General features: G+C 23.6%; 3 protein-coding genes across 3 annotated transcripts; 2 read left to right on the top strand and 1 right to left on the bottom strand.

Moving 5' to 3' along the window:
- Window positions 1–53: 53 nt before the first annotated feature.
- Window positions 54–2,378, top strand: MKS88_005531 (uncharacterized protein; the record flags this gene model as incomplete). The annotated part of the gene is made up of 1 exon (XM_067218802.1): window positions 54–2,378. The coding sequence occupies one exon, from the start codon at window positions 54–56 to the stop codon at window positions 2,376–2,378; it is 2,325 nt and encodes a 774-aa protein (XP_067070741.1).
- A 915-nt stretch (window positions 2,379–3,293) lies between these two features.
- On the bottom strand, window positions 3,294–6,998 carry MKS88_005530 (asparagine-rich antigen; the record flags this gene model as incomplete). The annotated part of the gene is made up of 1 exon (XM_067218801.1): window positions 3,294–6,998. One exon carries the CDS (start codon window positions 6,996–6,998, stop codon window positions 3,294–3,296), a length of 3,705 nt encoding a protein of 1,234 aa, XP_067070740.1.
- A 3,976-nt stretch (window positions 6,999–10,974) lies between these two features.
- Window positions 10,975–13,646, top strand: MKS88_005529 (uncharacterized protein; the record flags this gene model as incomplete). Its single annotated transcript, XM_067218800.1, has 2 exons — window positions 10,975–12,128; window positions 12,233–13,646. 2 exons carry the CDS (start codon window positions 10,975–10,977, stop codon window positions 13,644–13,646), a joined length of 2,568 nt encoding a protein of 855 aa, XP_067070739.1.
- Between the last annotated feature and the right edge of the window lie 56 nt (window positions 13,647–13,702).

Genomic DNA, 13,702 nt, shown 5'->3' with positions numbered 1-13,702 from the left:
ATGTACTGTGCATGCCAAGTTATCACTAAACGAATGACTAACCTGTGGATGCAATGAAAATTAACAAGATGTTTGTCTTAAAAGTGAGAATGAGAAAATTAGGAAGAAGAAATGAAAAAAATTGTTTCAGCACAGTAAGTAATAAAAGTAGTAATTTTATTAATAAAAATGAAAGAGAACGTAATGTAAGTAGGGAAAAATTCTCTTTTCCAAAGGAAAAGTTTGATAATTTTAAACAAATTAATGTAAAAAATTTAAATAATAGGGAATTTTTATATTATATAGGATATGGCAGCAAGAATAAATTGTTAAATTTAGACGTTTTAAATAGTATAATGCAAGAATTGCAAATTAAAGTAATAAATAGTATAAATTGCATCACGACGGACTTTAATCAAAATGAAAAAAATATATTAAATTCGAAATGTTATCAAACAGAAGGTAACACAAAAAATCCTTTTTTTGATATACATGATTTAGTGAAAGTCTATTTAAACATCTGTTACATTAATTCTTATTTTTTTTTAAAGAAAAAATATGAAGAAAGATTGGACAAAATAAAGGAGAATGTTTTAAATAAAGAAAGAAATAATATGTATTGTAGTGAAGGACGTGTATTTGCTGAGAGTAATCTATTCTCAAAGAAGACAATAAATAATGTAAAGAGAAAGGGGGTAATAGGGATTGAAAAGGAAATAAAAGGAAAAAAAGAAGAAAAAGGAGAAACAAAAAAATCAGGAGAAAGCGAACTAACTTACAATAGTAATAGTTACACTAGCACGAGTGATCTATTTGAGAAAGATCACTTCATCTACACAAACATATCTGACAAGGACTATGAACATAACGAGTTTGTGTGCAATGAATATGTAAAAAATATATTTAATATACTTTCCATATTTTTTCTTCAAAATATAAATATTCTGAACAACCATTACTTATGCAGACTTTTTTATGGATATAACAAAAGTAAATTTTATAATGGAAGATATTTTAATAATTTATGTTTTGAAATAATTAAAAGAGTAAAAAAAATTAGGACATATCACTTATATTTGATACTAATGAACTCTTATTATTTAAATTATATAGATTCTATATTTGTTAAAATAGTACTGATTAATACAATTAGTAAACTTTCTCAATTACCGTGTGAAGCCATATGCCAAGTTATTCCAGTTGTCCCCTTATTTATAAGTTCAGAAAAATTATTTTTTAAAATTAATGTTATATATTCCAAAAAAATCGCAAGCTTTAATCAAATAAGTCATCTAATTAATTTATTTAAAAAGATGGTGCAGTACAACCTTATATCTCAGAAAAATATATTCTTAACTTTTAAATATTTAAATAAATTTATGAAAGTGAAAAAAAGTTTATTCAAAACAAGCAATTTTAAAAATAAAAATGTGAAGGAAGAGAGTACGAAAAAGACCAATGTGCATGAATTCAGTGCTTCAAATGATGATAGTGTAATAAACAATTTAATAGAAAACTTTGATACATTTACATATGAAGACAATAAAAAAAAAAAAAATATCATGGAAATTAGTCTAGATAAAAATTCATTAAAGGATAATAATCTTCTAACTTTTAGAAATGTCAATGCAAAATTTAAGAATGGTAATGTATATACAAAAGAAGTAAATGGTGAGTTGAAAAACGAAAACTTTTGCATAACGGAAGAAGAAGAGGAAGGAGCAGTAGAAGTAGTAGAAGGAGTAGTAGGAGAAGTAGTAGAAGACACGTTAGAAAATGCAGAGGAAGAATATCGCAACAAGAGCGAACTTATTAGATATAATGAAAACTATGTTGATGATACGACAGAGAGTACTTACAAAAAGGAGAAATTATTTTTTAATTTAAAAATAATTGAAATGCACCTAAAGCACGATTTCAAAAGCATATATTGTCTTTTTCCTAATGATTACAAGAATTTTCTTCAAAAAGTTAAAAACATTTCATGTACTTTTAATAAGAATATGCAAGGAGAAAAATTAATTTATATTTTAAAAAAATACATGAAAATGTTAAACTACAAATTTATAACTTTTACTCATGGGCCATATATTTTACATATCTGTGACCCTTTTCATAAAATATATCTAGATTGGAAAAATGGCTGGAAATTATACCCATCGTATGAACAAGTTTCTCAAAAAAATTTTGAAATGAATAAAATTAATCATCTAAAGAAAGAAGGATTTAATGAAATTTTAATTTGCCATGATTCTTTTACAAAGTGTCAAAATGAACAGGAAAAATTGAAATATTTGAACTGTATTTTGCGGCATACAAAGTTTTCAAAGTGTACTACCATCATGAATGAAAAAGGTAAATTCCATGGTCCGCTGGAATTAATGGATATATATGTATAGATTATAAATTAAAAAAAATAATTTTTTTCTGCGTCATCTTATTGCAAAGTAGCATTATCTATTTATATATATATATATATATATCCTTTCCTTGTAAAGCATTTTCTTTAATTTTGTTCTCTTTTATATTGTGTTATTCGCTGTTTTGCTTTTTTTTTTTTTTTTTTTTTTTTGTGTTCCAGGGGAGTAAAGTACTCCTTTTTAAGGTTTTGTCCTTTTTAAATATTAATTTTTTTTTTTGTGTACGGTGACACACATTATTTGTCTATATGCAACTCTATATATGTACATTCAATGTTATATTTTCTTTTTTCTTTTTTCTTTTTTCTTTTTTTTTTTTTTTTTGGAAATATGTAATATGCCTTATATTACAACATTTAACACTTTTTATTTTAAAGAAAACAGTTTTTACAACAATACTCACATGCCTATTTGGAACAATTTTAGATATAGTAATGTAAAACGTTGGTTTATTCTCAAATGCATGTAAGCGATACATATATATATATATATATATATATATATGTGTACATTTCTGTATATATACATGTGTATATATGCTATTTTTGAGACAGAATAATATTAAAAAAATATTATAATAATAAAAATCACAAACAAATAATTCTGATGAGCTTTTAATTAAAATTTCTAATAAACCTTTTTTGTATTATTTCTTTTTATATTGTAACTTCTTTCAAATTATATGTCGAGAATTTTTACTTGCCCTACATGGAGTGAAAAGATATTTCTTCATTATTCTATATTTAAAAAATACCTTTTTTCCTCCTGTTTTGTATTTACTTACGGCAAATTTACATAAACAGTGTATTTCGTATTTATACCTATATATATATATACATATACAGGTAGGTATAGGTAACAAACGCACGAACTCACATGCACACGTATCCTAATTTAAAAGAAGTATGCATACAAATATGACGAAAACGTTATCTTGTTTATATCATAAAAATTTTCATACGTGTAAATGTAATCAAAATTTAATTTATTGTATAAATTTATAGCGGCTTTATTATAATCTATTACATGCAAATAGATGTATAAAGGAATTGATGCATCTTCATCATTATTATAGATATGTGACCTCTTGGTTTTTACATTTCTCAAGTAAAAAAAAGGTCTGTCTTTTAAATTATGAGCACAAAAGTTATTTAAAAAGAAATCTAAAATTTTACTATTTATGCCAGAGCAGTACCTAGGATTATTATATGGGGGGAAATTAACAATGTATGAAATTTTTTTTTTTTTTGGAATCTCTCCGTTTGTTATTATTTCTGAATTTTTATTATGAATAATATCATACAAATAATGTAAATAGTCATTCAGTATAATTTGTTTATAGCATGCCCCTATTACCCCGTTGCATATGCTGTAGTTTTTTGATCTTTCTCTATTCCGTTTATTTTTACATTTGTTACCATTATTCGTACTATTATTCATATTCTTTAAATCATCTCTTTGAATTGTGCAAAAATTTGTATTTTGTAATTTGTAATGATCCTTAGTAGCCTCACCAGAGATATCACAGGGACTGATATTACCTAACGTCTCTTCTTTACTTCTTACCCCCTTTGTAATATCTACTCCATTTGTCATATTATTATACAGATTTGTATTAATAATATCACAATGATTCCCTAACACATGCCCCATTTGCTTTATTAATTCATTTTCTTTATTTCCATTTGTTTTTTCACACATTTTATTATATTCCCTGCTTTTTAGGTTTTCTCTTTGTACTTTTTCCATTTTCCTGTGTAATTTTTCTTCTTCCATATCTTTTCCATATTGACAAAAGCGATGATGTTTCATTTCAATGTCTGATAAAACTTTTTCATCATTTAAAATTGTGCAAAGCTCGTCCATAGAACTGTCTGATAGTATACCCTCGTCAAACGTATCATTTGTTGTACATTCGTCTTTTAAATTATTAGATAAACTATAAAATGCATCATTATCTATGTAACAGTAAATTTTATTATTATACAAAAATATTCTATATATAATGAAATAAAAATAAAACAAAGTATAATCAATGAGATAGGAAGCTAAATTTAGACCTCTAAAATATTCACTTATTCCCACTGTTAATATGTAAACACTATTAATTTTTTTTTTAATGTATTTTTTTGTTATATCTTTAATATTTTCATTCATATAAATTTCTTCATATAATTTTTTTTCAAAGTAAATATCCTTATTTATATTTTGAATTTTCAGAATATTTAAATCACCTAGAACATTGTTTACACTTAGAAGTTTTTCTTTTTTTTTTCCTTCCAACGAATTGTCCCAACAATTATTAATATGATCATTATTTGTTATAAAATTGAATGTCGATGATTTTATTGCTTCCTTTTTATCGTTTATTTTAGCTTCTGTATTTCTATGTTCTTTTTCCACTCTTTGATTAATTTTACAATTATTGCACGTATACATGTTGTTTTTATCCTTTCCATTATTATTAACATTTTTGTCTAAAGGAATATAATTATCTAAAAAATTTATAGAAGTATCATACATATACTTTAAATAATTTTTCTCTTTTTTAAGATTATTGGATTTTTTTCTAAAATGATTATATATATTAATAAAATCCTTTTCATTTTTAACATCTTGGTAATTAATTAAAGTCGATATGCTACCGATTAAATAATCTTTTTTTATTTTATTTTTTTTAATAGGATTATATAAAAGTAACGTTTCTTTATTTAAGCACATATTTTCCTTCACACCATTTGTACGTTTATCTTGATCTGTGCCATTTCTCTCCTCATATATTATACTTTTCTCCTTTAGTTGATTGTATATGTCATGAATATTACTATTATTATTATTATATATTTCATTATTACTACCTTGATATTTGTTAAGATATTCATTAATATAATCTCTAACATCGTCATAATTTGATCTATTATTCTGCTTTTTGTCAGAAATGAAAAGATTTTCTTTATCACAATAATTATAATTGTTTTTTTCCTCATTTTCTCTGCAATACCCTGTGGATTCATATTTACCAATGTTGTCTTCTTTTTTATAATCCTTTTTCAACAAATCATTATTGTAGCAGTTATTATTTCCAAAAGTTCTACTACCATTAATAAACAAATTCATTTTTTCTTTTTTTAAATTATCTTCGTTATTTATATTTCCCTTCAATTTCATTTCAAGATAATTGCACTTGTCCCCGTTCGCAATAGAATCCACATTCGAGGATGCAATCTTCGTACATTTTTGAGTATTCAGATTTTCATTTTCTTTGTAATTAGTACTATTAATAAAATTTTCATTTTTCCTTTCATTAATTAGGTTATCCTTTTCCATGTGATATAAATTATTTTTTGGAATATTTTTAAAGGAACCATTTTCATAATCATTATATTTTACGTGAGAATTATTAGAGCGTTTGTTCTTATTAATTCTGCTATTAGTGTCATCTATAAATTTTATGTAATCCAGTAAAATCTCTTTTTCAGTAATATTTTCTATAGGTTTATTTCTTACCATTTTGGTAATATAATCACTATTAACATAATCAATAAACGAAAAGGGTAAAAAGGCCCCTAATGAAAATATTTCTTCTTCCTTCCATTTTTTATTTATTTTTTTTTCTCCACCAATATCCATATCTACTGAATTAGTTAACGAATTACATTCTTCTGAATTCATAAATTTTTTATTTAAATCATTATCCATGTCATCATCATTATAATCCGAATGTTCATTTAGTGCCTTGGTCTCCTCCACTTTATTTACTTTTATTCTATGTATATAATTATCTGCTGAATTAGAATTTATTAAGTTTTTTATTTCTCCCTTTATATTGATATGGTCAGAATCATTTAGGTCATTGCCCCTGCTGTTATGATAAGATCGATTGTTCAGATGATCACGAATGTTAGTATAATCATAATTGCTAGGGGGATAATCAATGTTATGATAGCTTTGATTCATCTCATTATTACTTCCATTACTGTTATTGCTTGTATTGTTGCAATTGCCATTAATATTACCATGGAAGCTCCTATTGTTATTAATCCCTTTTGAAACAGTGTCATTGCAATTATAATTATTACTGCAGATGCTGTATCTTTTATTATTTACATTATTTCGTAATGAATTGGAAATCTTATCAGTAATTTTTATAATATCATCATCTATTATTTTATTATCATCAAAATTGCAAATACTAAAATAAAAATCTGCATGATACTTAACAGGAAATAATTCTTTATGCAAATCAAAAACATCTTCAATGTCAACATCTTTTAAAAAACGAAAATATATTAAATTTAAAATATTAATTTTCTTTAGTATTTTATGTAATAATATTTCCCTATCTTCACGCAGATCTAAAAATAATCGAGAACTTAAAATTTGTTCATGCATGTCATTGCGTAAAGCAGATGACGTTGACAGAAATCTTTGCTTCTTTTGCTTTTTAAATAACCCTAAAACATTATTTACAACCTTATCGTATTGGAATTCAATAAAATTACTTTTTTTATTTCTGGAGTGCACATTCTCATCACCCCTTTTAAGGGAATTTAAAAAATTCAAATTTATGTCGTTCTTGTCTTCATTATATCTGTCCATATTTCATTATTATTACTATTATTGTTAATTTTTTTTTTTTTTTTTTCGCCTATTTCAACATTTTAAATAAATTAAAACGACTTTTTCGTTATCTCTTATTGTTCTTGTCTTTTTTACATATAAGCTATGAAAATATGTACACGTGTATATGTATATATATGTTTTGGCATGTGCATATATTTTTATACTCATGAGTACTCGTGTACGCGTATGGATATATGTGTGTATGTTCACAGATATTAATGTACATATATATATATAAATATATATATGTATATATATGCATATATATGCACGTCCTTAATTTTAAGTTGTAATTACAAATACTTCAAAATTGTAATAAATTAATACATACTTTATTATATGTTTAAATTGTACATACAATTTATTCATTTATTTATTTTACTTATTTGGGAAGAATTCTTCATAATACGTTATCTCAATTTTTTTTAATATATGTATATATACATGTACACATCCAAATGTTATTATGTATACATTTATTTATACATGAACATATACTTGTACTTAGCTGTTAAAGAATTAGACTAGTCAAAATTAAAAAATATTATATTTTTTAAAAAAAAATTTCAATTAAAAAGGAGAAAGACATTCCAATAAAATGAAAAGATATTATAAAAAAATGGAAGCATTAAAATAGTGTTGTATAAGAATAATAAATAAAAAGAATTTAGATTGAACATTAAAAAAAAAAAAAATAAAATAAACATATCACATATTATAAATTTGTATATATAATAAAACAAAAAAAAGGTAAGCATACGAAATAATATTATAATGTATAAAAAATAAGGCATTTTTTAAATTAAAAAAAATAAAATAAAATCCATAGACCAAGAATATTTCATCAATAATGAATACAATAATAAAAATATTTTCACATATAACCGAACAAAGCAGAAAATAGATAAATGATGCAATTGTTCAATAAAACAGTTACATATGTTTAACAAAATCGTATAATAATTTATGTAATAATATATAACCACATAAAAAATAAATACACTACTGTTTGTAATAATATATAACCACATAAAAAATAAATACACTGCTATTTGCAATTATAAATAACCACATAAAAATTAAATTCAATTATAAAAAAATATAATGACATATCATAATATAATAAAACATAATATGATAAAATATTGAAAAGTATAACTTAATATTAAATTCACATTAATATACAGATATTAAAAGTTATTAACTATAGTATTTTAACTGTTAGCAATTTAAGAAAATTATTGCTCAAGTTGGGATGAGCAAACGACTTAATAATGTTCATTTATAATTTTTCCTTGTGATAAAAAGGAAATAAATAATATAAAATAAAATGGGAAACAAGAGCTTATTTTATGAAAAAGAAAAATTATAATATATTTCTCCTCCATAGCAATAATCTTTTTTATCCTTTTTAAACAAGAAACTTGAAATTATTATATATTGTATGGGTTTTTGAAAGAGAAAAGAAAAAGAAAAAAAAACCTCAATAAAGGCAATTATGTAAGTTTATATACATAATTTGAATATTATAATATCTGCATATTATAATTATTATATGTATATTTATTAATAAAGTCAAAATATCGTTGTCAAACTGTTTTGCATACTTTTTTTTTTTTATTTATATATATTTTTAGAAGGAATTAATGTGTTCAGGGTTCTAAATAATAATATTAAGCAAAAATATACATTTAATTCTTGTACTTATATAAATAGATATATAATCAATGTTCCTGATTAAACACCTTTTAGTTGTATGATGTATATTTCATTAACTTGTAAAATAATGTTTAAGTGTATGGACTAATTGTATAGCGTTAGAATGTATACTAATGTTTTTAATAGTACTGTTCGTATTCACTATTTCATTTTTCATTATATTATTTTATTGGAATTATTTTAAAAAAAATATTCATGTTCTATACCATTTCGCATGAATACCATTTTGGGAAATTTTGCTATGTTTATTTATTCTTCCATACAAATTTCATGTAAGATTTTAAAATATTACGATTAGCAAGTGTCATGAAGGTAAATGCAGCTATTATTAATTTGCTCACATGCATATACTGTTAGATCAAATTTAAATAATAATTATAAATATTGCAATATGGGGAAATATTCCTATGTGTTATTATTCTAGAGATCTAAATAATTTATGGTATAAATTTCATTATGTTTAAGTGAACTATTATTTATATTTCTATAATACTTAAAAAAAATTAAAATTATTTTCTTTTTCATTTTATATTATTTTTATATATAATAAAAATAAAACGAGTTTTAAGGGTTTATGCTATCCTCTCAAATTTGAGAACTGAAAAAAAAACTAAAATATGAGTAATAATATAATGAAATTCGAATATATATATATATATAATTTATCATATTTATTTTATTCTTTTTTAAAGAATAATATGGAAGAGCATAAATGTAAAAGTACATGAATAAAAAGAATGAGAAGAATTAAATATACACATAAAAAAATAAATGCTTAAAAAAGGTGTGCAAATATGTTTTCTCTTAAAAGTATATACATATAAATATATATAATACAAAGTTCACTGTACTACAAATAGTTTAGCTATTTTTCTTTGTAGAGTCTCAAATTAACCCTTTTCTTATCTCTTTTTTTTTTTTTTTTCTATGTGTTTATTCCTCTGTAATTAATTCAAACTATAATATTATTCCAGTTTTCAATTTTATTTCTTCAGGACCATTAATCAATATTTTCTAAATGTTAAGCTCCAAATATTTGCATATTACATTATATAAACATATATATACACATATATATTTACGCACACACACACACATGCACATATACGCGTACATATATGTATATATGATGTGCGTATTCTGATAAACAGTTCCTTTGCCACTTCGCTTTCCTTTCTGTAGCTGTTAAAAATGTTATTATAGTGTAAAATTATTCTTTCTCATCATTAACTCTCCTTAGGTATTCATTTGCATCATTTACGTCTTTATTTGAATAAAATTCGGAGTTCTTAAATTTAATAATACCATATACATTTATTGCGCAAGGAAAAAATAAAAAAGAAAAAGCCGTGTATGGTTTGTACAAATTTGTAAGGTCCCTCCACATGGTAAAAAAAGTGTAAAATAAGATTGCCATTTTACCTCCAAATTAGTTCAATGTAAATATATTATACTTATGTATCTTTTATCTCAAGCGAATATGTCATTACAAATCATACTTGTTTCATGTATGTATGTATGAATAAATATACATATATTTTTTTTTGTACATTATATTCCTATATAAATATATATATATATATATGTAAATGTTCTGTATTATAAATATGAAATATTGTAAAAAAATAAATTTTCTAGCAGTTTTAAGGTTTCAACAGAAATATATAGCTTTCACGAATTTTCTTCTTATATTTTTGTGTATTTAATAAGTGTTTCATTTTTTTGAATTTTAAAATATACAATAAATATAATAAAAAAAAAAAAAATTATAATAAAATAAAATGTAATGAAGTAAGATAAAATAAAAAAAATAATAAAAGAAAAGAAATTAAATTATATTAAAATGAAATCGAATTAAATTAAAACTACAAAGGTAAAGCACACTGGTCGTTACATAGCACTGCATTCAATTATTGTGGTTTTAATTTTTATATAATTGGAACAAATATGTAAGTCATCGAGTTTTTATAATATAATGTATGTATCAAAGAAGGAGTAAGTAAAAATATAATATAAAATGAAATAATTTAAATTGATCAGTTAAAGATTTGAAAGAATTCAAAAAAAAAAAAAAAAAAAAAATGCATGTAAATTTGGAACTGCAAAACGTATTACCTATAAAGGAATTAAAAAGTTTTCAAGGATACACAGTTACGCAATAATTTAAAAGTTTTTTTGTTTATTAAAGAAAAATAGAAAAAATGAGCTACTTACTATATACCAACCTTTTGAAATGCTCTTAAAACATATAATTTCAGGTGAGAGGTGCTCGCATTTTGTTCAGTTCAATATAAGCTTTCTATTTAAGAATAAAAAAAAGAACGTGTCCATATTTAAAAGATTTAATTCATTCGATAAAACTTATGAAAAGGGAAAAGGAGGCATAAATTCCTCATTTATATACAGTCATGAGAAAAATAAAAAAAATGGCTCGAGTTCTTTAAAAAATACAAACAATTGTCAGCATGTAGAAGAAACAAGGAAACAATTTGAGACAGAATCTAGGAGTGAATATACATGCAAAAATATTGAAGAAGAAATGGATATTTCGTCAAACGCTTCTGATGGTGAACGTGTTGAAGGCTGGGAAGAAGTAAAGAATTATTCCAATGAAGACACAAAATACACGTATGATGATGAATGGGCAAAGGATGAAAATGAACTAAATAGAGTTGAGCATACTGAAGAATTAGAAGAAGATATAGACGCACTACTGTTTACGAATAACTTGAATTCCAGTTTAATTGGGAACCTGTGGCATGCATCAGCAAATAGCATATATAGAGAGTCATTTAAAAATGTAATTGTTTCTAAGGAATATTATAAAAATGAAGAAAATTCATATATTAATTGTGATGAAAGAGGTGAGAATTATTTGAGTAATGAAACCTATTCAGATAAGAAGGAAGAGTTAAATCGTAGAATGGAGAAAAAGTATTCTTTAAAAGATAACAAATATGAAATTAACAATAATTTAAAAAATGAAATGAACAGGGATAAAAATAGTGGAGTACATACGTTTACACAAAATAAAATAGAAAATAAGGAAAGACATAAGCCTACTTTTAACGAAGCTTGTGTGTTAGATAACAATAAAATGAAAATGAATTCGTTTATTAACGAAATATACGAAGAGGAAAAGAAAGAAGTGGAAAAAATGAAGGAATTTTTTGAAAAGAATGAAAAAGATTTTATGAAATTTAGAAATTCAGTTCTTTGTAAATTAAAAATATCCGAAGAGTTGCCAAAAAAATTTAAACATTTAAGTAAAGACACATATGTGTTTAACACAGAAAAGAACAAGGAAGAATATTATAAAAAATTAATTAATTCTTTAAATTGTGAAAATAATAACACAGCGTATAATAATAAAAAAAAAAAAAAAATGTAAATTATGATAAAATTGAAACAATAAAAATATTAGATATTGATAGTTTACCATGTAATATATTAAACCATTTATTCGCATATAAAATTGTGAAAAATTGCAGTGCAGAATTATGTTTAAAAATAATAAGTAGAATAGGAATGTATAGAGATAAATACTCTCAAGTCTCTTATGAAAATATGATTAATTATTTAGGTCAAATAATTAATAGTAATAATAATGCAGAAATAATTGCACTTTTTTCGAGATGTTATGAAACGGTGAGCATACCATTTCTAGTTAATTATGTAAGAAAATATGGAACATTTTCAAGATCTTTTATTGTTAATATGTATGATAAATATTTTAGAAAAAGATTATTTGATTTTGTAAGATATGAAAATAATATGGGCATAAGAAAAATACCAAATATATTAACACATCCCTATCATTTATCATCGTACATTAAATTATTAGGTGAATGTTCAGCTAAAAAAGATATGTACATACAACTAAAAATGAGGGGGCATATTCCAAACTCTATTAATTTTAATAACAGTGAAAAAACACTGGACAATGTTAATTATATAATGAATGAAGCTAGTAACACAAAAATTAAGAAAGTAAATGTGAGAAATGATAACAAGAAACTAACTAATAATAAATATGTTGAAAGACCAAAAATATATGATGCTATTTTATCAGCAGAATACACGGGACTTCCCCTTGAACATTTTGTCGACAAAGAAGCAAAAGAGAAAGAAGAACCTTTGGTAAATTTTAACAGTCAAACAGAAGAGCAGTTAGAAGCAGAATGCCATAATTTAGTAAATTATCCAAATACTAATTCTTTGTTTAATAAAATACAGATGAGGGATGGACAAAATGTAGGAAAGGAAAAGGAACCCACAGAACCAGAACAAGTTGAACAATTTTATAATATGGAAAATATTGCTCTTGCAGAAGGGAATCTAAATGATTTTGTGTTAGAAGATGAAATTAGGGAAGTTCATAACTATAATGATAATAATAATAATGGAAATAACAGTGACCATGTCAGTTTAATAGAAAATATACATTACACTGACATGGAGCATACAACGGATGGGGAGTGCAGAGAAAACATAAATTTTATTCTTGATGAAGATTGCGATATATATCTGTATAAAGGATTTAATAAATTGAACAAATCATCTTTCAAATTACAGACAAAGCTAGTAAAGGAAGAAGATAAAAATGAAAATGAATTAGCTACCTATTCAAATGATCATGACTGCTATGAAGAAATAGAACAGGGTGAGGAAAATAAGAAATCCTTATGGGAGTTACCGTGGAAATCTACGAAAAAAAATTCTTTCTTTTTCAAAGGTCGTTTTTTTAAAATTTTACCAAATGTGGGATGGTCTGAAATTAAAGATGTATCAAAAAGATATATAAGACCAAAAAGAAAAAGAACAAAACATTATATTCGAAGAAAAAGAGTTTTACAAAAAAAAATTAAAATTAATTTGTTTAAAAAAAAAATTTTAGAAAAATAAATTAAAATACATAAATATATATTTTTATTAAAAAAAAATATGTATATTCATATTTC

Source organism: Plasmodium brasilianum, chromosome 14 (genome assembly GCF_023973825.1).
Source record: "Plasmodium brasilianum strain Bolivian I chromosome 14, whole genome shotgun sequence".
Lineage (NCBI taxonomy): Eukaryota > Apicomplexa > Aconoidasida > Haemosporida > Plasmodiidae > Plasmodium > Plasmodium brasilianum.
The sequence above is the reverse complement of the archived record's forward strand: the minus strand, read 5'-3'. Positions and strand labels throughout refer to the sequence as shown.